Source organism: Phaethon lepturus, unplaced genomic scaffold, assembly GCF_000687285.1.
Source record: "Phaethon lepturus isolate BGI_N335 unplaced genomic scaffold, ASM68728v1 scaffold2522, whole genome shotgun sequence".
NCBI lineage: Eukaryota > Metazoa > Chordata > Aves > Phaethontiformes > Phaethontidae > Phaethon > Phaethon lepturus.
The window spans coordinates 126417-154301 of NW_010521134.1; the positions used below are offsets into that span (position 1 = coordinate 126417).

Here is a 27885-nt window from a genome sequence, read left to right on the forward strand (position 1 = left end):
CTCAGTCCAAGTTCCATGATTGCATGAGAACTTCGGAATAATTTTTTTTCAGTGAATATAAGTTTCTAGGTCACGTGCCAGTAGGGAAAAGCTTGAAAATACTGCCCACACACATCCAGAAGACACAAAAATCATGAGACAAAGAAAAACAATTCAACTCTCTTATTCTATAAACTCATAATAAGAAAATACCTTCATTATTTTTAGGGGTTCAGCATATTTTGAATGCTTGAAATTAGGAGGCTTGAAAATACAGCTTTTAAATCCAAAGAATCTAAATAGATACTGAGCTGTGGAAAAATGGAAGTGAAAAACTTATGAAGGAGAACATGGATGAAAATCTTGTCTGGAAAGAAGAGCACATGGTCTGAAATCCTGATACACTCTGTTGATATTTTAATGAATGATTCTATCATGAAAATTTTTACAATCCATGAGTTCTTTCCATATGCCTTCAGATAGGATCCCCTTAATATGTCCTGTACTTAAACTTTTGGATCCATGACAGCTGCCAGTTTGATCCTCATACAGGACTGAGCTAGGAACCTCAGGCTGTTAGAGGTACGCTGCTCTAGCCTGTCCCAAAAGTGCTGTTGCAGACCACAGCTTGATCCAGCACCAGCAAGCACATGTGCTCACCAGGAGGTTACACATCCTTTCTGATCAAAGCAAGTTCAACCCTGACACATCTGACACACTTAGGTCTGAGAGATGACCCTATTCCTACACTGGCCATTGTCTTGGCTTCAGGGGCAAGCCAAGGAGGAAAGGAGAAATCAGAAGAGCAGAGTCCCACAACTTAAACCAGATCATCAGCTGCAGCACTGTCCACCCCCAGTCGCACACTAAACCCATGTCCTCTTCTACAGCACCTTGAGAATGCACTGCCCCATCTGAAAGGAAATAATGTCACTTGGCCAGAGGCACATGGGGGGCATAACCTCAGTTTCAAAAAGAAGTATACATCGTTGATTACATGTGTCTGAAACATTGTTTTCAGAAACAGCAGTTGGTTTTGAGTTGTATAATCTGAAAGAAGGGCAAGGAGAAGCAAGTTCTCCTGTAAAATACATGATGCTGAGAACATTTCAGCAAAATATAAGAAAAAAAACCTGCTCAGATTAACTTTTACAGCCATGGGGATGAAATTAATCTGTAGCAGAAACAGGGGTGAACACCTACCTTTGGTTTGGTGGCAGGGTTTTAACAAGGGGTGCCAGAGTACCCCCAAGGGTCTCCTCTAGCACATCACTGTGATTATTATTTTATATGTTACAACAACTCTAGTAGGTATTTTATTGCACTATAGATATGTCAAGTTGTGCCAGTGCCTTATAAATTGAGTAGAGAATTCAATTTACAAGGAGAAAACTGAACATGGTTGCTGGCTTCCTTTCAGTATTGGGAATGTATCTTAAAATTTCATTACTTTGTGTGAGGGAAAGTGCACTAAAATGATGTTTACATGCATAAAATAAACACAATCTTTTCTAGTCTTTTTCAAACTTACCTGCAGATGAAGTGTCTACAGAAATTACCCATTATCTGTTATAATTCAGTTTGTAATCTTGCTCTGAAAATGCTCGATAAAGAGAGTTCATGGAACAATCATTCTGAACTTAAAATTGAGAATACATTTAAAGATTGATTCTCAGCAGTGTAGCGCATAAAAAAAAAAGCACTTGGGACTATGGTTAAAAGATTTGCTTTTAAAAAGTATGGTATAAATGGGCAATGAAAGTATAGGAATTACTGTTAAAATTGATATTCCATCCTTACCTCAGCTACTTATGCCTAGGCACTGTGGCAAGCTAGAAGATATTCTTTTGCATTTTTATAAGAAACAAGAGTAGGTAATGAAGCCCCTCTTATTCTGAGGCACTGTTGTAGGTTGGAACACATGAATGACATTCTTTGTTGTTATTGTTAACTGTTCTACTTAGAACTGGGTGAGTTTTCGGATGAGAGTTATCCAGACTAAAATCTTCCCAGAGGGTTTATAAATACCTATAGGTCCATAGCATCCTTTCTTGCATTCCTTTTCTCATTTTAGTCTTGGCTTGTATTTCAAGTGAGATCTTGAACTGGTCTAGATCTGAAAATCTCTACTTCTTCCAGAACACGCAGCCAGTTTGCAAGAGCTGTGGAGGTGGCCTCAAATCTTCAGAAGGATCTTGGTATAGGTAGACTTTGCTCTGACTCCACAGAAGGAAGCTGTGCTGCTGAACTTGAATAACTGCCTCATGAAGGCTGAGTTCCAGCTGGCAGCTGAGCGAGCCATCTGCCTACTCCTGTGCAGGTTTCTGAATCTGAATCTAATCTTAATTATCAACTTCAGCAAGAGCTCCCTAATTTGCTCACAGCCCCTATATCATCTAGGGGCATGTTTCAGTACTGTAGCTGGCACTGTTTCGCTATTGCAGCAAGAGCTGCCAAAATGAAAGTTGAGGTTTGTCCTTTCAGATGGGAAAGGCATTTCAACCCACATCTGAAAAAGAGGTCCAGAAATGTTCAGGGATTCTACACTTACCTTTTAGGAACCAGGCTCTGGGAGTCAAATTCACAAATTTGAGTTAAATGCCTTGGGTCTCTTCAGAACGACATAGAAACAGGAAGCCCAGGTATATCCAGAAGGAAAAACCAGAGGGAGATGCGTCTGAAATGGTACTGCTCTCACAGACTTTGATATCTAGGAAGAGCCCTAGGTTAGGCCTTTGTAAACAGACAGATTCACAGCATGAAAACACTTTTCCCTGGACTTTATTTCTCTCACTTTGAGAGAATTGGTTCACTCTATTCCATCAGTGTACAATCTGATGAAGAACGAAGGAACTCACTGGACTGAAGACCTGGCTGAAGGAAAGAAAGCATATGCCTTTTGCTGTGAAATGCAGTAGGACAAAATAAACAAATAACACCGGGTATTTGGGGGTCCTTACTCTTAAACAAATGTCCCACACGAGGCTGCAGAGTCTGACCCCATGAATCCTGCATTTCTTTTCCAGCTTGGTCCCCTGATTGCCTTTAGTCTCAGAAAGACCAGGAACTCAGATATTTTAGGCTGCAGCCTGAATGATGTTCCTCAGCCTTTGCTGGCAGCTCCCCTGTTGTCAGTTTGAAGCAGCAACAAAAAATACTTGCTTGACACAGTAGAGTAAGGGTGGCAGTTCCTTGAAGAAGAAGGGAGGGGTATCCTAAAGCTGGTGAACTGCCAATAGGATTGAAAGTCATTTCCAGATGAGAAACTTTCTTCCCCGAGAACTGTGTCAGGACCATTCCCCATATGGCTGAACCCCAGTGGGGAGGAAACCTCCAGGACTAGGACAGGCATTAGTTAGGTTTTTTTACTGCAAACAGTTTGTAGAGAGGCAATATATTCTTCACATAGTCAACAATGTTGATAAAAAATTGGTACCTTTCTTATAGATATTTTTATGGTCCTTCCTTACCAGAGTTCACTGAATGTTCTATTTTCCTTCTGTGTTATTTAATTTATGTATTTATTAACACTTCTCTCCTAGCCAGAACTCAGAACTTTTGCTAATGAAAAAATTAGCACAAGCAGTATACTTGCTAACCCAACATTCAGACCTGTTTCTTCCTTAGGTTTCAAACTTCATTTTTCCAAGGCCAGCTATTTTCTAAGACTTCAGTACCCAATTTTCAGGAAACGCATGCTCTAAGCTGGAATACAGCATTTCAGGTCTCAGCCCCAGAATCAGTTATTTGTTTGTAACAGGCCATGGGTGCAGATTTACTTGCAGCATGGGCAAGGAAAGGAGGACAGAGGCAGATAAGAGAGCTTACTATTCATAAATTTCAGTCTAGCGTAGCATTTTAGATTACAACTCAGTGATGGTAATCACTTTATAGGAAACTGTTCCAGAATAACAATTTCTAAACTCTCTTGCCTCATGAAATATTTAGTGATGAGTTTTAAGTCCTAGGACAGTGAGATGGCCAAGATGACAGAAAGTAGTATGGGGGATGGAGAGGACCAGTGGACAAACAGGAAAGCTTAAGGTTACCTGAACTCAGGGCATAACATTAATGTTGATAGCATAGCATGAACAAATGTCAAAATTGACTTGACTATTCTGAAACAGCCATGCATTTAACAGTGATTGTATGGTACAAAAATACTTGTGCACTCTGCTTTTCTTGATATAAGCACAGGTATGTAGGAAGAGGCAAAAGGAAAGGGGGAAACTTTACAAAAAACTTCTTTCTATTCAGTTAATGCATTAACTGAAGTGTTTAAACTGTGCAACATCCTTGATTTGCAACAGGTCATTTTTGTTAGGAACCTACTGACAGCTGGGCTTTGATTCTGCAAAGTGCATGGATATGCCCAACATCACTACTACATCTCACTGCCACCTAGAATAAGAAAAGTAGCTATAATGTTATACTGATAATGACAAGAAGCATTTTTATTCTGTTGAACTGAATATTTATCCCAGTAATTCCTGGTAGGAAAGGAAAAGAAAACAAACAAACAATCCCCTAAATTGTGTCCCCATTAGGTAAAATAATTTGTGATACCGAATCCCTGATGGCATAGCAACACTAGCTGAACCCTGCAGTGCAAGATGAGTGCAAATTGGTGAACGAATTTTTTCTTGTTTTCAAGTCTTTTTCTTGACTGGCCTACACCACTCCTGTAAATAACCTAAAAGGCAACAGAAGTACATTCTTCCTTGGCATAGCCATGCAAGAATAATGTGGGCATGCAGGCTGAGTTCAGGTGCTGAAATGATAAATAGCAGATTTTAGAATTTCAAAAGGTTTAATCCAGTAAGGTACTTAAATGTGTACTGACCTTTAAGCTCCTGAATAGTGTGTCAAATTAAATTTGTTACACAAAAGTGGTTTGGAGGATCAAGACTGTAAACACTTACATTTCTAATATATGCTGCAATTTACCTAATGAACTGCTACATTAATTCATATTTTAACATAAATTAATTTTACTTTAGTTATGGTTATTTTAAAAGTTTGTAATTCTACAAGTGATGTAATTTGAGAGACGTGTACCATACACATGATTAGTGGTAGTAGCAAACTTCTTTTCAGACTTTCATAAATATCACTGTAATTTTTTTACCTTCCATTTCATTTTAGTAGGCTGCTTGCTGAGAGTTGTACCCTCTTTTGTCACATGGCTTATTATCACGACACACATTTTCATTATTGTTGTCAAAAAAAGACAGCATTTAGGGCAGTTGTTTAGTTTAAATGATCAGTAGAGTGCTACTTTGAGATCATTTGGGATGGGAGGGACTGAAATTTTCCAATGGCAACCGTTGGAAGAATGTAATTACCTCACTTGGGATTTGGGCCAACCCTGCAAACATCCAATTTCCATAGAAGTGATTGAGGTTCTTTCCATTTAGTTTAATGAGAGTTGGATGGGGCTGTAAGGCATTACAATCCTTTTGGGAAAATCCCAGGGGATCTTTCATCACCACAAAAGCTGAGGACGTTGGTTTTATGCTTCCTCCAAAGTACTGCAGCCCTTGCATCAGCAGGTCTCCGTCGCTGTTCCTCAGCATTACTGGCTCAGGGGGAAGCAGGCCACCACGGTGCCGCTTTCTATGCCTGAGAGGGATCCAGGATACTGGCAGATGATGTTGTTTAGCTTTCTTCTGGGTTTAGATCATCCATGAGCTTCAGTGAATTGTTCAGCTCTTTGGTGCGTGTATTGGAGCGCTGTGGCAATGAGCAGAGAGCAGATGTGATGCCTCACTAATTCCTCCCTCCTTTTAGCTTCGGTGCTGAGAAACATCTGAAAGTCAGCATCAGACTATCACAGGATTCAAGACTTTTTCAATGGCTGGACCCCCAGCGGTACTTTAATTCTTGCAGACAGAATTCTAGGGTTGCCTCCAACACTACTGATAGTTCTTTGTTTGGGCAGACTTCTTTAATCTTTCCCCTGCTATCAGTGGGAAATACAAAGTGCTAGGAGCATACACCGTAGCAGTCATGTATCATCCATGCTAAGATGGATCACTTTTAATAGATTAACAAGTGCTATAAAGCCTCTCTGTTTCAAAGTTGGTTTTGCTTTCGTTTGGTTTTTGTAAGAGGTGACGAAAAGTTATAATACCCTTAGGTCAACATAGGACTAAAATAAGTTATGTCCATGCTTATAGCTGTAGGTGAATGTACTTACTGTCCAGTCCCAACCTTAACGAGGCTATACACAAATTGTGAGGAGGTTGAATTACAGCAGTTTGTTACTCATTCAGCATTGTCAGAATGGGGTTGGGAGCCGTTAGGAGACTGAAGTGTCAATGAGGATTCTTGATGTTGCAGAGCAATGCTGATATTCCCTGCTTTCCCACAATATTTTATGGGGCAAGGAAAATAAAGGGGCTTTGCATCAGTATTGTGTTTGTACTGGCATTTGGGGAGTGGAGAATTGAGAGTTGTAAAATATCTATGTTACTCTCCTGATGCTAGGGAACTTAAAATTGCCTTTTCTAAGGTAAAAATAAAAAAAAAAATAAAAAGCCACAGTGATTCTTTCTCCAAGAAGGTTCAACATTTGCTTCCACCAAACAGATGAGCATTAATGACAGTATATGTCTTCACAATCTCCATGTCAGTAGGTCTGATGTTCTGCGAATTACTCTTACAGAGTATGTTGACGAGATGTATGGCTTGTAAGCATTAGAGGTCACATCTGTGATCTGAAAGTAAACGATAACCAATTTGTGACTTACAACTCCAGTTTTTCTCACCATCTTTCATCTACTGCCTCTTTTCCTTACTTTTTCCTGCTTCTCTCATCACACAGCACCTCCTCCTCTCATTTACACTTTCTGTCTCTCCAGAAAAAAAAAAAAACAAACAGTTTTACCATGCTAAGACTTTCATAAAGAATACAGTTACAGGAGAAAAGAGGAAGGTTAAAGCCCCTGAAATTTTTTTGACATATGGCTGAGAGAGGCAGAGGCTCCCTGCCCTTGCCAGTCTGTGCTCCGTTTTCCAGGCTGTCTGTTTGCCATAGGTTACTTCTGATAAAAAAGAATAAATATAAAACCGTATTTGTCTTTTCCCTCTACTGCATACAAAACTTGCTAAGAAGGAGCGAAAAGCATTCAGCTAACGTTTTAGCAAAACAGACTGAATACTGATGTTTATTTTTTACCAACTTCAAGACTAATATACTATAAAATGTACATTTTTTTCTTGTCACAGTGGCAGAAGTCAAGAGGCTAAGACTAGCTGGTTGTATGCTCAAGACTTACAGGGCTCCTGTCAGTAGTTGTTCTTTACCCCATGAATGTGTTGAACGTTCCTGCACTGAACCATGAACTGGAAACCTCATACCCATGCTTAAGTGTTTTCTAACTGCTACTAACTACGCTACGAGTTGGACAAGAAACATTTCTGGAAGGAGAGTCAGAACAGAAAAGAGGTGTTACGTATAACCCTGCGATGTCAATGGCAGTCAGCAAAATTGTGTGTGACCTCAGATAAGGATCAACAATCGAGACAAGGCAGGATAAATTGCAGCATTGCCAACTTTAGAGAGAAGCCAAAGGAAAATTGGTTACAGTGCTGGCTTCCAGAAGGTTGTTTCCTGGCATGAGCTGGCTCAACTTGAAGGCATGTGAGGCCAATTAAACAAGTACTAGCCACTTGCAAGGGGTATGCCTGTCAGAAACTGCTTTCATAAAGGGATAAAAGAGCTATCAATCAAAATATAGTCTACATGGTGGCTGTAATTAAAATACTTTGACTAGAGAGCTGTTAAATAAGGTTTGTTTTGGGGTGGTATTTTTAACTCTTCAGTGGTTAAATCTGTGGAAGCCACTGCAGAGATACTGAATCTTGCAGTGCTACATTAACAGTTGGAGTTGGTGATCTGAAAGGTTTTTTCCAACCTAGATGATTCTATGATTCTAAGCCATCAGCAGTGAGGTAAATGGCATTTAGTTTTGCTCTGGGGAAGGATTTCTTCTTTCACCAAGTGTCACCTCTGCCATGATGTGCCTGAATAAATATAGCTAGCTTCGCTTACTTTAGTGGATTCTCCTGGGACAACACTGCCAACGTAAGTTATTTATGATCTGGGATGGGTTGAATACTAGTCACAGTACATTGAATACTAGTCACAGCACAAAAATATTAGCTTCCAAGTTTACTGCACACTGCAGGTAATGGAGAAAAAACTTCATCCTTATTAAAGGTCTATTTCACCATAACAATAAAATTTATTGGCCCATTTTTACCTCTGCCAACAGCACTTCTCATATACTATAGTGTTCCTGCATGTGGTCATAACTTTGGCTCTGAAGCTCCATTGAAAAGGAGTATTGTCTTCCTTTTCCTCAGCTCAAGGACAGGCTCCTCACCACCTAGCAGATCCAGGAATTTTTGACAAGTCTGATTAGAAACACCCAGACTGTCATCTCAAAATAAGCAGAAGTTATCTACTAGTTTCTGGAAACCCTTTTTGAGATTTCACCAAACAAGTCCTAATTTTGCTGTACTACAATGTAATATGCTAGTATCGGTGATCAGAAAGTGAGGCAAATATTCACAGATTTATTGTGGAGTTAATTTGGGCAAATCATATTCCTTGGCTAATGAAAATATAGCAAAGGCAGCATAGGGTTAAGATTCAAATTTTAGGAAGTGTTCTGCTCACCAATATAGTTGACTTTTAAGTCTAGAAGTTAGAAATTTTGCATCAGCTGTCCTATGTTGTTTTTAAAAACAATTTCTATCTTACTGTATCTTGTATCTTACCAGTTTTTTACCATACATAAATTACCAGGTGGCTTAAAACTCTATGCTCATTTAAAGACAGTTCAAAGGTGGCTGAGCCATAATAAGGCTTTCAGACATTACAAAAGCAGTTTGTCTTATGGATACTATATATTGAACGAACGAAGGAAAAAGGTGTGATCAAAGTAATACAAGAGAAATGGTAAAAGTAATAAATAAAAATTCACAAACAATAAATAAATGACCAATTAGTAAATTAAATAATACACAATAAAGAGTAAAACAAGTAAATGCAATGTCCTTAAGCCAATGTCCTTAATGCAATGTATATACAGCCACATGTTTGTACGACACTCTAAAAGCTCCAAATTGCACTGAAATCAAAATATGATGCAAAAATAACAATGTATTTGACAGTCTCCTTTTCATTCCTTAGGAAATGTATGATACCATGATAAAACACAACATCCAGAAAATCTAGATTTCCTTTGTATAAAGTTAAATGCTTTTCATTTTGAACTTTTCTTCATGTTACATATTTAGGAGAAAGAAAACACAATTTTTTTGAAGTCTCTGTTACCCTAAGGCTTTTTAATGTAGTGCACAATACTGTTAACTATCAGTGCACATATTCACAAAGGGGGATATCCATTCTGCTGCATGGGCCTCTGTGACAGCCTGTGCAGCACATAAACCTCACCTTAATACAGGGTTTGAATTATGAAGGATGCCTTTTGCAAGCTTCTACAATGGAGTAAATTTCACACCAGCATATAGAAAAAAATCATGAAAATGACTATTTGATTAGCAATTTCAGACTGACATTTCATTTGAAAATTAGTTATGACTTACCAAAATATCCCTTTTCTATGAGTCACCACACTTTCCTAGGTTAAAGGAATGCTGTCAAAAACATGCGATGCTTTTTTCCTGTATGTTAGTAAGATCACCTCAAGACATAATCCTACAAACATTGTTCAGCATAGTTTTGCTGAAATTAATGGACCTATTTACAACTGAAAGGACTCAAATCAGAGCTCTACTTGTCTAGAAACATCAGGCAGCAAAGAAAATTACTTTAATGGGACAATTTTGAGAATTTTCATCATTTATGATTTCTTTTTGATAATAGAGCCCTCTATGTACTTTTTTTTTTCAAACAGCAGAACAAATTTTTGCTATGGGGTTTATCTGCCTTATCTATTGCTCTTTTTACTTGGAGGTTGTATTTTCATTCTTGGAACTAGTGGGACTACAGTGGGGCTAAAGAAGGAAAGGGAAATGCTGATAGTGTTGTCACCAATTTTATTTTGTAATAAGGATAGTTGCTAAGGCACTATCATCAGAGGAGGAATCTTACTCAGCCTGAACAAGTTTAAGCCCACATATCTCACCCCATAGGGAAGAGAGAGAGTCTATATGCTATAGGTTAGGCTGCATGGAGAACGCATTACTCATCCCTCTCACTGAAGCTGATACAGAAATCCTCTGTGGGAGACCCAGGGACTAGGGAACATTGTTCTGTGAGAGAAGTGGCTTAGCTTCTGGCTTATGTGCAGTAAATAGGTCACTGGTTAGGGTACCAACCAAGAAAAGTCTCCAGAGCTCTACTCTCAAGACTATCTCAATTTTTCATACAATTAATATTTCATCAAAAATGGTAGGAAGAGTCAATTTGCAGGCCTTGTAGGAGGGTGTCATATCTACAGTATAGTTCTTGCATGCTCTCATTCCATGAATTTGCTCTAACACAAAGTGTGGCCCAATGTGGAGAATTTCCCAGGAACATGCCTGTCCCACGGAGTCAAGGACATATTGGAATTCAACATTTTAGCAGTCCGAATATTACTAAATTCAACATTTTAGCAATCTGATGAGCCTTGAGAAAGGGAGAAACAAGAAAAACAGTGAGATCTGAAGACCCTCTTTACCCTGCATGAATTCAGACTCCTGCCAAGCACCGTACCTTCATATCTGGCTTTATACAAACACAGTTGGTCTCTTCTCCCAACTCACCAGTGATAGGACGAGAGGAAATGGCCTCAAGTTGCGCCAGGGGAGGTTTAGATCGGATATTAGGAAAAATTTCTTCACCGAGAGAGTGGTCAAGCATTGGAACAGGCTGCCCAGGGAGGTGGTAGAGTCACCATCTCTGGAAGTATTGAAAGAATGTGTGGACATGGCACTTCAGGACATGGTTTAGGGGACATGGTGTTGGGTTAATGGTTGGACTTGATGATCTCAAAGGTCCTTTCCAACTTTAGTGATTCTGTGATAGTTATTTTAGGTTGCGACAAGATCAAGACAGTTCAGACTATTTCTCTAAGGTGGGAATATGCAGAGTATCTTTGTCTACTGTAATACCTCATGGAAGTATGTTGTGATGAACTTTTCATCAAGATTTGTCCTCCTTTGACCTTCTTTCATCTGAGAATTGCTGATACAAGCATTTTAAGGCAGTTTTCATAGAATCTTAAAATTTTGGCATTTTTGGCATTTGACCTTTAAAGGTCATCTAGTCCAACACCCCTGCAGTGAGCAAGATCATCTTCAACTAGATCAGGTTGCTCAGAGTCTCATCCAAACTGAATTCGAGTGTTTTCTAACAATAAGTTTCTTACCTGAGTTTTTGAGAGGGAAAGAAGAAAGATAAAACACTGGAATTTATTCTTTTACATTGGTCTCACACCCTGTAGACTGTATGCTGGGTAGAGAGTTATACACATAATTTTATTACCTCGTGGCCATTTTAGTTCTCAGTACTAGAATCGCTTATGGCAGAATTTCAGTTGAGAGCAATAAGTTTTCATACTCAACACAATGTCTGTGGAATGTTTATTTGCCAGGGAAAAACAGGTATTCTGTCATAAGAATATTTTAAAAGAAACCCCTCAACAGGACAAGGTTTTGATCATGCCTGATTTTCCTGTGGACAGCTCACATGAGTAACATAACATATCTGCAAAAGTGGTTTTTTGTAGTTGAGTTTTGTTTTAAAAAGTGAGGCTGAATGTTGACTTACAGCTGCAAACTTTTTTCTTTTTTCCATCTGTATCATTTTGCCTAATGAAAGGACATTACCTCCCCCAGTCAATGTGGCCTCCATTGCTGTTGTAATGTACCTGTGGATACGTTATCACTGCTTCTGTGAGTGAACAATTCCAAAGCAGCTACAGAGAATTTATTTGCTGATTACTCATCTGCTATTAAAGTGGTTTCAAATAAAGTGAAATGGCAAACACGCTGGCTCGTGGAAGCTTTTTCCAACTAGAAAAGGAATTCTGTGTGTTCTCTGCAGCGCTCAAGCTGCTTTACAGATGCACCATATTTAATTAGGTTAGTTTTAATTAGACTGCAGATGCAAAGTTGCATCTGTATATCACTATTAGTCTGTGTTGAGGCACTTTCAGCCAGTAACAAACCACCATCTTATTTGCATTCATTTAAATGTGTTAACCTTTTGCTTGCTGGAATAATCACTACGGAAGAACGTTTATAACTTGGAGATTAATGTGTTGTTATTGTCATGTGGCACCATATGCAGAAAGTGAAGTAGCCTAAGAGACAATCATGCAAAGGAAGAAAAAAGGAAATTGCCTTGAAGAATTAATTCACTCTTAAATAAATCTTTCTGAGAATTCCATTTATATTTATTTAAATTGCTTTAGAGTACTTATTTTTCAAGACAATCTTTGCAAGCTTTGGACTTTATTGATTGCTCTTCTACCCTTAATGTTTGTTTTCTTTATGATCTTTTCATTTTTATTTCTTCATGCTTCACAGAGCCCATTTTCTTTTGCTGCCTCTCCTTTTCTGTTCTGAGCTTAACTCAGTTCTGAGGAGATGGAGGATTAATTGTTCATTACTGGTGATGCTACAGGTTTGAAAGAATTGTCGATTAGCTATTGCAAAGTTCTTAACAGCTGCTGCTTTAGTTAATGGCAGAGTACTTGCAAGAGGAATGGGAAACCTGGAACAGAAAACTCGCTGGACAGAAGTCATCAGGACCATGGCCATTGATTTCAGCAGACTGACTTTTAATTCCAGAAGTGATTATTCTTCCTATGCTTAGTTATGGCATTCCCTTTTAATTTTTATTTCTTTATTCTGGCCAAACTTGGGGTTAATCACTTCAAGTTCAATTGTATTTATATAGAGAGAGAAGCAAAAACTCTGCTGTGTACTTTTAATTTTAAGGTTTGATCATTTTTTCAGTCCCTTTGATCAGTAACAATGAAATTAATCCAATGAGAAGAATGGAGTTTAATTAAATGAATTTAATAAGTGGGATGCATTTTTGAGCAATGAGGGGATGCAGTGGTTGTTAAATAGCAATAAGAAAATGTGTCCGTGTAGAACAGCTGCTAAGGTTGACTGTAAATACTGGAGCAAAATATAACTAGAGTGGAAATATGCCAGTCTCAGGAGACAAGTGTACACTGGGCATGGGGTTCGATTGACCACTCAAGTTTCAGTGATGTTCTTTGTGATCCTGAAAGCAAGTCACAGGTCATCCTCTCCTGGCTTTCCTTCTTTAAAAGGAAAATAATACTTTTCTCTGACTATGCCAATTAGCAAACCATCATTCAGAAAGAAACTCGAAGATGAAAAACAATGGAGTCAATAGTGTCAACCAGAGGACTGTAGATCCAATCCTAACGTAGAACTTTTGAGTCAGACCCTGATGACCATTTACTGCAGCAAAGTCAAACAAGAGTGTCTAATAATTGATTTTCAGAGCTGGTGTAAGGTTCCATTTCCGATTCTCCTCCCGGTGAATAGAAGAAGCTGGTAACATTTCAACACTGAGTTTTCAATATGCCCTTACAGGGATGCTTCCCTTAGAGGAGAAAGTCTGGCCTGGACGTACTTGTAGGATCAATCCATGCTGAGCACGCTCAGTGTCAATAGGACACTACAGATGGAGACGGAGGAAAAGGATGCTCTTTCTGTGAATTGAGCTCATACAATTAGATCCCATAAGCGATGTAAGTGCCTAGAATGAGTCTGGCTTTCATTTGGGCAGTGTAAGGCAAAACTGACGCCTACTGCAGACAATCAAAGGTGGACTCTGGTACTGAGAGAGGGCATTTATTTCCTTCTGTCATATCCAGGAAAAATGACTGACATAATTTGAGAAAAGCTTGCAGCCTGCATTCAATATTATATGGATGAACTTCAAACTCAGCACAGGTGGGAGTCAAGGGGTCTCAGAATGATGAAAACCTCCCAGGCTGGCTGTCCAGCAGCAAGCCAGGTACAGGTGTTCAAAATGGAGGATTTTCATCTGAAACCCTTAGCTCACGTCTCAGAGCAGCAGACTGGTTCATCTGTCCACTTAACACTGGGGAATGAAAATTCCCCTTCAAAGGGCAGATGCTTACAGACCTTCTCTTTGGAGAATGGGGATAGGAATGGAACAGGGATGGGTCTTCTGATACTATATGGGTAGCACATCTCATCACTTTTTATATGTGTTGGTTTTTTATATATATGGAGTGCTCCTCCAGGAAATGGAGAGACTTAGATTAAGTTCCTTCATCAAGCTAGAAGCTCTAATGTGTGACAGCACTTCTAACTCATGCTGAAGTCATGGCACTGTGTAGGAAGTAATTCAAACTATAGGCCAAAATGAGAGAGGAGAACAGATTTCTGGTTCCCATTCTCAACATAGCTGAATTTTAGAATAAGCAACAATCACCAAATACAATACCAAAGTTGATGAAAAGAGGCTTCTTTGTCATGGTTCTTCCTCTGTCCCAAAGCTTGCAGAGTCATACTTCACCTCTACTTTATGTCAAGTTTAAACAAAAAGGGGAGATAAAAGTACTAGATGAGATTTTTAGGGAGAGTTGCTGTCTTAAGGGACAAACTGATAGTAGTTGCTTCTGCTGATAGCCAGTAAGATTAACAGGACAAAGAAAGCATCAGGACAAACTCCCTGTATTAATCCACACTATATGAGAGCATTTTATACTGTCCTTCAGGATAATATGTGTGCTTATAAAACAGTATCTTCCAGACTTCTTTCAGAACCCCATCATCCCCTAAACTAAAACTATCAACTTTGGGTTACAGCTGTAACACATATTCACGGCCTAGCTGAATATAGGGCCTTACTACAGTTTGTGTAAATTAAATATTCAGGCTCATTAGCAGAAGACTGAATCACAACATGAGAAAAAACGTATTCCAGGCATACTAAATTAATAAATTCTAACATTGCTAGGTAGGCAAACCGAGAAGCACAGCAACAGTGAGGAGCGTGCTATACTTGCACCTTACGGAAGTAAAGATGAAGGGTAGGAGAAACAATTTGCAAGTAATATGTAGGAAATGTGGATTAAGAGATCAAATGCAGCCTGCAGCTTTTTCAGTTCACAAACCTGAAGAGTTATATCTGTGCATCAACCATATAATTTTGATGTAGATTTTGACATACATTCCAGTCATGCATACACAAAGGTTGTGTTCTTGGTGCCTTCAGCAAACTGACCACTTTTTGAAGAAAAACGGCCTCGCTGGGCTTGTACAGGTAGCTTTTAGAGCCTCCTAGCAGCAGTTTTCATTTCTTCCAGGCTGAACAAGAAGTAAGAAAAACTTGAATGCCTAGCATTTGCATAAAGCATTTTGGAGAGAATTGTGACCTTACCTCAGTGGAACTAAATATCAGCTTTTGTATTTATGAAGACCAGAAAAAAGCCTCAGAGTTCTTATCCTAAAAAGGATAGTCTTCCTTCTTAGGGAACATAACTCCAGATTTGATTAGATCTATTAATGAGGTCAAATGATGCTTTTAGGCTGGTAGCTAATGTAAACCAAATCTATTTATCACTTTGGCAGTGGTTCCTGCAACAAAGCTAATGACCATTACAGCATTTATGCTAACTTATAGTTAGCCAATCAGGAATGATGCTTTTTGTGCAAAAAGGCAGAAGTCAGTAATCAATCATCATCATCCTCATCATAATAGTGCTGCTAAATGAGCTTCTGAAAAAGAAGAGCAACATGGCTATTAACCTTAACAGGTCCTTGAAAATAGATTTCTTCCTACAAAGGCCACTACTGATATGTGGGTTGCAGCCTTGATAGCTTCTTGCAGAATAAAGGAGGTCGAAATACTAGGCAAGAGCACAACCCATATTTAGATTCTTTGCTTCTGTCTTCTAAAATAAAACTGAACGCTTAAAAAGAGAGAGGTCAAAGCCTGCTATTTTTTTAAACAGCAGGTGCGAACAACATTTTGTCCAAGGGACTTGAGTTGTATACAGTCAGTGAATAATCAAATTAAATTTCTTTTTTCTCTATTAGCAGTTTAAGTGCTACACACAGATTCCACAAAACTGTGTGTTTAAAATATCTTCTGATACGCGTCTTCATAGTGACAGCCTCATGCTGGCAGAACAGAGCGGACAGCTGTAAAAATTGTTGTGCACATTCATGCCAGTCTTGCTTTCTTGGGAAGTTTGGCTTGGCAGAGAAGGAGCAAGGGAAGTTTTGTGGTGCTTCTTGAGGCAAAGGTGAGGCATGCCATGGGAATGGGTCACTCTTTCCATCCCAGCACTGGATGGGGCTTGGGATAGCTGGGCTGTTGATACATACTGCTTCAAAATTTGCAAAGCTGGTATAAATATCCTGACCAGCACCTCCATTTAATTGATAGAGGTCATGAAAACATTTTCGTTTGAATGCCTGAGGCAAGCCTGGGACCATTCATTCCTTTAGTGGACACTCCTCAAGCAATCTGGCAGAGTACACGCTGCAGAACAGCTCACCTAGCTGCCCTGGCCTGCTGGGCATCCATCATATAACAGTGCCCCCAATTATGCCACTCTTATGCCCCCAATCCCACAAACTAGTGTCACCCATATAACATTCTCCAAACACCTGCAGTATGGACAGTTTGGTCTCTGCCCTTTCCTGAGCTGAGCAGAGTGCCACATCAAGGACAGAGGGACCTGCCAGAAATGCTCTCTGGCATACCCCTGCACAACTGAACCAATACACAATTTGAGGTCCCTTGGAAAAATGCATACATACATCCACAGCCAGCCTCGCTTAGTCCCCCTGCGGTGAGGACTGCATATGGTGCACCTCATCAGGCATTGCTTGCCATGCACCAAGACCAGGATTACCTAGCAATCTTAGCATCCACTTGCATCCAGATTTGAGAGGACACTGGACCAACAAAGTGTATCTTATTGATGATCTCTGTGAACATACGCGTGAGTCATGCTGGTTGTGCCTGCCAACAACTGTGCGTAAGTATTATAGGGGCATTCGTGGTGTTACTGACACCCTAGAAACAATGGTGACGGACCATGTGGGATGTTTGAGTCATGGTGACTAGGGATAGGGAATTTCATTGCACACTGAGGGCTCAGCATGAAAGTGCTTGCCATACAACTATTTATGAAAAAAAATAGGCAAGACTGTGTGGCCTGAAGAATTATTGAATGTACCAATTTTTTGTTTGGGGCATTCATATTAAAAGCTGTCACCTGGAACACCAAAGCAAGCTACGGTTGAAATCTGGTTTGTCTGGGGCTAACTGCTATTGCCTCAGCAATGCAGTTAGCTCAGGCATTCCTTTTGGAGGGTCCTGGCCAACGAGAGTCTGTTGGTTTTCTGTGTCATTTGTTTCAGGGCCCATTCTTGGCCATAACCTTGGCCACTGGTGAGCTATGGAGGTGCCAGGCTTGCTGTCTGGGTTCCCTCCAGAAAGAGGGCATTCATGTCCTAGTTGGACAGGATCCTAGGAGGATCGTGTTGAGGTGATAGAAGGGGTGTTTAGCAAGGGTTGGACACAAAGGAGTGCTAGGCGATGTGCTTGGACAGACCGGAGCTGGTAGTGTACAAGCCTGGTGCATTCTCGTAGGCTGATGGGTGGACAAGGGCACAGCTCTTCGGAGCAGTCAGTTAGATCAAGATGCGCTTGTACCCACCACACAGGGTTTGGACCTTACGCTGTAAATCCTCTCAGGCAAGACTGTCTTTTTATTTCATCTGTGTGCTCTATCTAATCTGGTGAGGCATTTCTTCTGAGTTGGTGCCTTTAGGCACTGCCCACACACAAACGACTGGCTATTAATAATGATAATATTTAATGAAACAATCTTGTTCAGAGTTATATCTGTACAGTTAAAATAACAGATCAAGAAATGCAGATATTCAGTTGATTTCACTGAGTATACACTTTTGCCCAGCAAAAGAAATATGCTTTTACAGATACATTCCTCTCACAAAAAGAAATATGGCTTCTCATATGAGCAGTTACTGCCTATGTACTGCAATTGGCCTAACCTACAGTAAAAATTTAAATAAAAGCTTTAATTCTAGCTGGAAGAAGGAGATTGGTTTTGGTTTGCTCCTTGATTGTTTTTGTAATTGATTTATCACTACTACACCTATGAAATATAATATTTTTTAAACTGTTCTGGACATTGAAGATATCAAAAAGTTGATATCTATTAGATATTAACTATTAAAAATTAGCCTTTCTCAGTGGTTACCATACTTAAGTATGCGAATGGTTTCCTACTGAAGGAATTTTAAAAAATTAAAAACACCAACAAAAGCTTTTATGTAAGCCTTTTTAGAATACTTTTTATGAAAGTATTGATCAATTTTAGAAATTAATTGTTCCCGTGATTCTTAACTGCAGAATACATATGTTCCTTGAATAAATGCATGGCAGATACAGTGCATATACATATAATGCATATATGTATATATATTTAGTACTCATCTACTATGTTGTAGATGAGTCTTTTTAACCTGTCTTTATCTTATCTATCAGAGGTCCATCCCAGGCCTTTTCAAGGGCTAGATAAAAAGCAGATACATGGACCTGCTTAGTATCTGTTCAAAGTCAATAATATGGCTCTACCAGGCTGTGTAATAGACACAGGCAAAAGATGAAGTCCTAATGGAACTGGTGTCATGCTTTTTACAAGCAGAAAGGATTTGATTATTTACAAGTTAGAAATACTTTACATTTTGACATTTGGTCTTATTTCACATGGAGAATTTCACCAAAATTTTTAATAAGGTGGCAAATGAAAATCTGAACTGGCAGCAAGGCTGAGGAACAGGAGGATTGTTTCAATGGGTAAGTTCATCAGTTTGGTATGTATGAGGAGTAAATTCTATTTATCTGTGCTATCGCATACTTTAGTGCTCTATCTGAGTGTATGGACTCTGGATACAATCTTGCTGGCTGGATAATAAGATGGCAGGAGTCAGGAAAAAAAAAAGATCATTTTTAAAGTTTTAAATAAGAAGTGAAAAATTATTATCAAAGTAGCACATCATGACAAATCAAAGTTAAGCCTCTTTATTTATGCTACCGCTCTATGGAGATAAACAAAATTAAGTTTTAAGGTCCCAAACACTCTGCAAGGCTAGAACATTTTCAGAGCACAGCATGTCATTATGCTCTCCGTGGGACAGTAATTACCCTGCTGACAGTAACTGTTCCACACCGGGGTGGGAAGTGCAGTGTTTCAGTCCTTTTTAGCAGCATCACTGTTTTGTATGAAACAGCCATGCAGAAAACCTGGAAGCAGTCCCTTGACTTGCTGCTTGGAAAGAAGCAGAGTGAAGTGAAGCGAAGCGAAGCGAAGCGAAGCGAAGTGAAGCGAAGTGAACCCCTAAGGCTCCTGGCTCTGCTGTAGCTGAGGTGCCAGTGAGATGTGCTGGAAAGATTACTGCCTTGAGGGGCCTGGCCCTGGGAGCCGGGGCACCTCTGATCTGTGCTTGGCTCTACCGTCGCGCGGGGCGCTCGGCACTGGTGATTTAGTGTGCTGGAGGGGTTCCTTCTGGGTGTGAGTTTCTCTTCCCTCTACAGCGCTGGGAGCCACGCAGCGTGCACCACCCCAGGGTGGTGCTTGAGGTGCTTCCTCAGGTGAGACCTGAGGTTGACGCTGCACCCCAGGCTGCTATCTGGTGCACATGCTTGCGACACGCGCATGGCATCCTCCAGCACTTGGCTCCCTACACCTGCAGGGCGCATGTCTGGGACCTGCAGCTTACATGAACCTCGCTGCTGGCAGAGACGTAGCAGGGACTTGTGCTCCTGGAAACATGCTTGCAGCAAATTAAGCCCCTGTTGTTTCTTGTGCACTGCACCAGTCAGTAATGTAGACCAAAGATCCCATGGTGCGTCCGATACGATGCTAACCAAAGTCATTTTATTCTGCGTGTATTAATGTCTGCATCTCTGCAGTTCAATATTATTACCTACCTCCTTGATAAGACACTTTGTGATCTACTGATGAAAAGTACTATATATGAGCCGTTTTTATTTCAGACCTTCTAAAGGAATATTAAATCTCGCTAAGGAATAAAACTGGTTATTACTTTCAGTTGGAACTTAGTGTATTACTTCAATGGTTATTAATTCTTTTAATAGCAGCTGTTCTCCTTTAAACCCTAGGCCATCATATAATACCATCCTGTGTTAAGTTTGTATATGCTAACAGACCATTGGCTTACGGACAGATAGAGTTTCTAGAAGTTCATCTTCTCAGAAATCATAAATCAGTTCCTTTTTTTAAAAGGCTTTACCCCTGCATAATAAGATACTTAAAAAATGAGCGAAAGTATCTTGTCCTTCATTGTCAATGGAGTTTTTGCCTAGTTTTGGAACTTATAATATTCAACATGTACTATGCATGAATCATTCTGGTATGCAAGAAATGTGATTCCTGTTTTGAAAATTGAAATACAACCCTGGCCCTCATATTTGCAGGGTAAACCTTGAAAATGTGACACAAATAACATTTCCAAGTGTTCAAAAACTGAGAAGGAAGATAAAACAAAAACAGTGTTGATTGCATGCAATGAATGAATCCAGATAAGAAAATCTAATATACATAGGCATAATTGATTTTTTTCCCCACAAATTTCATTACTTTTGAGTCTTATTCTCTTGATTTCTGAGTCCTGGGTTTGATGTGACTGGAGTATTTTGTTCCTTTGAAAATTCCAGTTCCAATTCAGAGGGAGTTGCACAACCTTTTTTTACTTTTTTTTTTCCCTTCAGACTACCAATCAAGGTTTGAAGTGCGACATATTGTGTATGTCACAGGAAAAGTGAAATGTGTTTTAACCGCAAAATACAATTGTCCACGTGATGGAAAGCAGTCACCTCAAGCTTCTACAGATTTGTTCATCAGAGTTGAATATTAGGCCCATGGGTTGTTTTGTCCCTTCTCAGGAAAGTATCTGGCCTCAGCTGGTGTTGGTACATACAGTTTTTGGAAAGCCTTCAGCAAACCTGTCTGGCTTCCAGGTCTGCTTGAAGGCTCCAGCTTTCTTCATCTTCCCCAGCTGCTCAGTGTGCCCAGTGCTTTCACTGGCAGTTATCGAGAGCCTGAATTCATTTATTTGATTTTAAAAGCTTTATGGCAGCAGATACATGAACTGATAGGAAGCATCAGTCTAAAAATATTATCTACTTGATTAGAAAGCACCTTCCACCAAAGTCTTTCCTTTGCCTGCTTGTTTTCTGTAGTGACCTGGAGGTTTTGCCGGAAAGCGGAGGCTGTTTTATTTGTCACACTGGCCAGCGTTGCGGTCCTTCACAAGGAACAGGCTGTGCAGCAGGGAGCTGGGCTGCTGGTTCCTCCTCTGGGCCATTGTGTGCCACGTGGGGGAATGTCATTCTGTCATGGAGGGCAATGGAGGGCTGTACTTGCTGGAGGAAGGGGGAAGCAGGAGCAGGCAGGAGGGATGGGAGCTGTGAGAGGGTGAGAGGAGAGCCAGCAGCCCCCCTCCAGAAGCACGGCACTGCTGGGAAGGGTAGCCAGGCCCCAGAGCCCACAGGAGGGACCTTCCCAAAGAGCCGTGTGGCCACCAAGGAGGCTGTGCAATGGTGGCTGAGCTGAAAACGAGTCCAGGAGAGCGGCCCCAACCGGCAGTGACACCACCGGCCGAGGGGAGACCTGTGTTAACCGCCCCTTTCCCCCCGAATCAAACTGAAACAGAATATGAGCAAACGAGAGTTAACAGAGGAGCTATTTTCATTTTAGTATTCATATAGATGAAACCTTGAGCTTGAAGGCCTTTGCGATCTCTCTGAGGTACTTCCTGCAGGAAGGAGACATCTCGGCAGCTTCGCTTCCTCGCTCTGGCTGCCTCACCTTCCCGTCTCACCTGGAAACTGCCCTGCCTTGCTTTCTCCCCATGTGTCGTGAGAGACAAGGGGCAGAGGAACTGATGAGACTGAGCAGCGAGGAGCTGGGGGAGAGGAAAACGTGTTGGAAAGAAGGAGAGAGAGATAGCAACAGAGGTGGAAATAGTTCTGCTCTGCAGAAAGAAGATACACGGTTGGGTAGGTGTGTTTTACCATGGCAGAGAACCTATCACATGCCCTAATATGTGAATTAATACCAGCAATAATAAACATAAATGACCTGGAAATTCCAATAGTAGCTGTTGGGTTTGCCTTCAGATAAATATTTTAATTACTTTACGCATTTTGGCTTCCAGCTTTGGGGCCATACAGTAGGCACATCATATTCTTAAGCTGTCCAAGCACCTTGGCTAAATTTGTAGCCATATCTAGGATTACTGTGAAATTCATTGTCAGTTTATTTGCAAAGACTGGAATGTTGAGTCGTACGAAGTTTGCATAATTTTGCATGATAATGTCTGACAAAGAAGCTACAGGCAGGAGTATATTCAATGAGTGAGCCCCATCTGATCAGTGCACTTTCACAGACTGTTTTGCATGTGGGGAACTTCCACTGTCAAAGCACACATCTCTTAGCTCAGTTAAAGCTTCAGTAACTTCCATAAACTATTCATAGAGATAGCCTTATGCAACTGCATATGCTCAAAAAATAGAGGAGGGGAAATGTCAGCATGGGAGCATTTGTTGAAATATTTAGTAATGGTTCCTTCTAGTGATGGGTCAAAGGTAACATCATTAACTTAAACCACAGAAAAAATGTATGATGAATGTAAGAAAGTGAAAATATTGTTTTCAATAATTTTCATGCTATTAAAGCAAGGGATCATACATAAAAGTGTTTGGGGTGGAAATGTAGCTATATAAGCCTGAAGGCTAGCATAATTGGTATTTGTAAGTATGTATTTGCAGTTTTTATCTTCTTCTTTTACAAGTCATTTTACCACGTATCAGCATTTCCTTTTCTCTGTATTGATCAACCTTTGTATTCCTTCTGCTGTGAATAGTGGTATATATTACCTGGGTCCTTGCTCTCAGTACATTTTCTTTTTCTATAAGTAACTTCTAATGAAAGACAAATTGATTCCCAGAATGTGGCCCCTGGGAAGTTTCTATACAGAAAGTCTGAATACGGCTCTATATGGGTTTTGCTTCCTGATTAGAAGCTGTAAGCACAAAAAACTAAGATAAAACTATGGTTTAGTAAATGAAAACTACCAGTGCTCTCATGTTCAGGCTACTAGATTAATGCAATGCGCTTCACATACAACTATTTGGCAGCTGCAACTTCCTGTTAAATATCACGCACCTTCTGAAACACAGATTATTAATATTTATCAATTCCGACATGCCATGGGCCTCCTTTGCAGAATAATATGGACGCTGCCATCATCTGATAGTCCTTTGCTGTCACAGTTTAAATGGAGCTGCTTAATTGGGAGTTGTCGGTGGACAGCATTTTTGGTATGGAAGTCTTCACTTTTTAATTCAGTTCCTGTCTTCAGTTCTTCCTTGACCCTCCCTCTCTTTGGATTCTAAGTTAATAAAGTTTCCTCTGGCATTGCACAGAGAAAGGGAAGAAAAATATTAGGATGAAGGATTTTATTCTCTTTTACAGACTGTAGCACTTTGATGCTGTTACACATTTTGTGACTTCCCTCTTACTGCCTTTCCTCTGGAGTCAAATGTCCCCCGAGGCATTTGATAATTTTAGATTGTCTAATGGGAATGTCAGTTTTAGACCCAAGGCCTGTACCTCTCCAAGCATTTTCTGTAAGGCCAAGTAAGGATATCTTTACATAAAGGGCATAATTTGTAGCTCTTAAATTGAATAACTCAGTAATACATCTTTTCCTTTGAATCTAGCATATTCAGTGGAACAAGATTTAATGACAGATTGGGACACAAGCTATATTTAGGGCAGTGCGGTAGAAGCAAATCAGTGGAATGAAACGGTCCGTCCTGAGGACCAAGCCTCACATTGCACACTTTGTGGACAAATGCTGTGGATTAAATTTGCTCCCATGGGCTGAGTGCCTTCTACAGTTGGAGCACCATAAGGTGAGCTCTGGGAGCCTATACTCCCATTCAGTCCATCATGCCCTCCTAGACCGCTGCACAGCATGAGTCGAAGCATGGTATATGGGTGAGGTCTGGAGATCTGCCACACAAACGCACTCCTAAACCCAAACTAAAATGATAATGTAAGTACATCACAGCTGCTGTATTTGTGAAATGCTACAAATGCATCAAATGACCCACAATATGCACACAACCCAGGCTGGCATTAATGGTAGACACCAACAGAGAGAGATGAGAGAGTTCACAATTCCTTTAGCTGCATTCATGTCTGACTGATGTTCAGCATGAGTGACGGATGCAAACTTGGTACCCAAAATGCCTCAATTACCAACACAATCCTAGTGCTTACTGATTTCAGAGCCCTGCTATTGCTTGGGACTGAGCCACGCGTTTCATTTTCTCTCCTATAGATCCCCTCCTATAGATTTGTCTTTAAGAGCCGTATAGAATCACTGAATCATGTAGCGATTCATGACAGCTTCAAGTATTCCGTGTTTGCCCACAAGAGCAGAACAAAGAAAATAGCACTGAAATACCAGAAAGTTTACACACATATTAATTATCCTTAAAGCAATAGCTTTTCCTTGATCGCATAGGTAAGTATTGCTTGTTTCAAAGCACCCCCTTGTGCAGGCACTGGGTAAGACAAGTTGTAAAAGAAGCTTTGGCTCCCTGACAACTCGGTCACTTGGTCAGGATCTGCGTTTTTCGTGTCACCCATTCTGCTTTGGCTGCCACAGAGGTCTTTTGTTCCATGGACCATGCCTGAAGACCTCCTGAGGCTTCAAACTGCGCTACTGAACCTGATCAAACTGGTTCAATATAGATGGAGGTAGTCTTCAAACTGTAGATTCCCTTTGTTGTCTATTTCACTGGAAAAACTAAATTCTTTGAAAATCTTGGCAGAAGAGATGGTAAAGTCCAACTGGAATTAATCAATACGAATCTCCAAAGTAAGCCACTATGCAAAAACAAGAAAGTTCATATACTATCAGTAAGGTTTTTACAGATATTATTCACAGTTGGTAAAAAGGCTGAAAAATTAAAGACTGTAGACTTGAGTCTACGGAGAATCGAGGTGGCAGCACCAGAGTACCAGTGTACACAACAGTTTCAGCACAAAGGCACGCAACTTACCTACACAAGCTTTTTCATCTGTAGGATGCGTATGTATATATCCTACTAACACCCTCCCTGTCTCCTCAGTTCCTTGGTTCTCCAGCTTACCAGTGTTTGATGTGTCCCTTCTCTTTCCTCCCATGGTGCCATCTTGCTGGCAGAACCCCATCCCATATTCTTGTTGCTCCCCATATTCACTGGCGTCATGCTTCAAGCACCGCTGAGAAGGCAGCAAAACAAATAGCTGATAAATTTGGGCACAGCATTCATTTCATATTGACATAACTCCTGTAGATTAGCTTAGATATAAAGTACAGTGTTACGTAAATACCATTTCAGGTGCTAAGTGTCTTGATTAAGTATACATGTGAAGTTTAGAATTTGAGAAGAACACACATTGCCTATGAAAGGCAATGGTTTTACATTTGTGAGTTCTAAATGAAAAAAAAAAAAAATTGTAGGGGAGTCAATTGTGCTAAAATGTGTTACCACACAAGATTTGGAGACAAAAATAAATCACTACTGCATGAAATACAGATTTTAAGTTGTGATAAGTGCAGATCTAATGCAACTTCAACTGCAGAACTGCTGCTGCTGACTCCATAAAATGCATCCCATAAACAGCTGTTAGTCTGTTCACTGTTTATCTTTTAACATTCATTTGTTTAGTAATCAATTCCCATTTGTTCTACATATGGTACAGCTTCCCTTTTATAGCAGCTGCATTTAATGAACATTTGGAGGCGCAAAAGTATTACAGAAATTATTGTTTAATTATTCTCCTGCAGTATTTTTATATCTGTCACCAAGGACATTTGAACGAAAGAAATATCGTCATTAAATTTAAAGTAAAGAAGGTGTAGGTGCTTTGTCCTCTTCCTGAACTGGTAATTTGTAGTGGAAGTTCCTGTGACCATGCTTCACATTCTGCTTAGCTCCTTTAAGCAATTAATTTTCTCTATTTATACTGTCCATTCCCTTCTGTGATTCACTGACGTCAACATGTCAAATTTGATTCACTCTTTGGTTTTGCTCTGTATCATATTAGAGACCTTTAGGTAATGCACTGAGAGAATATCTTGCAGACGTGATAGGCTGAGTGCATTTTGAGATTTTTAGAAAACGACAGTTAACAAGATTTAAAGTTTCGTCAGGTGTTCTGGATAAATCTGGGTATCGGTGGTTATTAAAGCTGATTTGTATGAAGATAACTCCCTTCTGGAGTACTTGTGTTTAAGTGTCATCTTAATTCCTTTTTCTCCAAAATGCTAATATTTAACAAGACTATTTTATCATAGTAAGTATTCTCTGTTATTTATTCATGCTTCAGCCATGTTCAATGTCCTGGACTGAATGAATAAATGAAACACACACTTTTCTTTATTGGAAAGTATAGGTGAGAATACAGCTATGTACTGAAACCTTGCTAGCGTTAGGGCACGACAGTGAATAGGACAAACACCCTTGGATTGGTCAGTCTTTTGTCCTTGGTCAATCTTTACTGGTGACCTTGACCTGCATCTGTTGTGAGGAGTCTGCAAGTCTTGTCAAGTACAGCAGTGGGCAGAGAAGGGCTGTTCATTAAAACTGACTGCGCAGATCAGATGCCGTTCCAGAAAAAGGAAATTCCCAGTCAGTTCCACCCGATTCATCCACAATGCCAGGTGGGTTGGGGAGATGATTAAAGAAAGAAGCAAGTAATTGCATAAATGAGTCGAGTGTTTTACAGATTTGCACAGTGTAAATATTTTGGACATATTGTTTTCAGATGGTTGATTAATCAAAATAACTGCAAGTGAGTTTGAGATGTGTCACCAGGCATGTAAATAGATAGATGTGTTAAATTGGCTTTGTGTGTGCAAATGCTCATTTGGGAGAAATACACAAATTATGACAGGATAGTTTTGAAAGGATTTCAGGTATTTCTGCAAGGCATTTTCATTGAAAAAGGCTTAACTGTGAAAGAAACGTACTTGTTTCTAAATTTAACCCTACTAACAATTTACCACCTTCTTTTTGTGTGTGTTTCTTTTTCTCTTCCAGTGCCACCTTGGGCCTTAATAGCCATAGCCATAGTTGCAGTCCTATTAATCCTTACCTGCTGCTTTTGCCTCTGTAAGAAATGCTTGTTCAAAAAGAAGAACAAGAAGAAGGGAAAGGAGAAGGGAGGGAAGAATGCTATTAACATGAAAGATGTTAAAGATTTAGGGAAAACCATGAAAGACCAGGTAAAGTACCTCTCCTTTTCTTGAACTCTTGAGTTGCATTTGAAAGTTTCTGTTTTATGTGTCTACAAGACGTTCTGCTTGTTGCCTCTGTAGTGGCTCTGTGAAGAGAGATAGATTGGCAGCATCTTCTCAGTGATATCACAAAAGGTGAATCTGGGTGTGGTGTCACTGATAAAGCAGTCAGCCAATTTCCCTGCTCTGCTAAAAAAATGAGCAGGCGTATAATGACTCATCTGGAAGGGGCAAGTTGATTGAGAGTATCTATCTTGGTTGTCCCAAAAATGAAGCAAATGTGAGCAATTTTCATTGTCCTTTTTCAAGACTTTGACCAGGACCTAGCACAGTGTTTGTATATATTCCTAGCAGTATTTCTGAGTTTACAGGAAAAACAAAAGTAGCTCTGAACTCTAAATCTCTTTTTACACAAAGAAAAAGTTCATCAGAGAAAGAAACAACAGTACAGAAGAAAAAATGAGAAGCAGAGAAACCAGTGAAAATAACTGAAAAGGAAGAGCG

General features: G+C 39.9%; 1 protein-coding gene across 2 annotated transcripts in view; it reads left to right on the forward strand.

The window, feature by feature from the left end:
• SYT1 (synaptotagmin I) overlaps positions 1 to 27885 on the forward strand; it is a 127463-nt gene that overhangs the window by 5289 nt on the left and 94289 nt on the right. For both annotated transcript variants that reach the window (XM_010281408.1, XM_010281409.1), the window contains exon 2: positions 27185 to 27369. In XM_010281408.1, coding sequence (XP_010279710.1) covers positions 27185 to 27369 — 185 coding nt within the window. The remainder of the gene's footprint in view (positions 1 to 27184; positions 27370 to 27885) is intronic.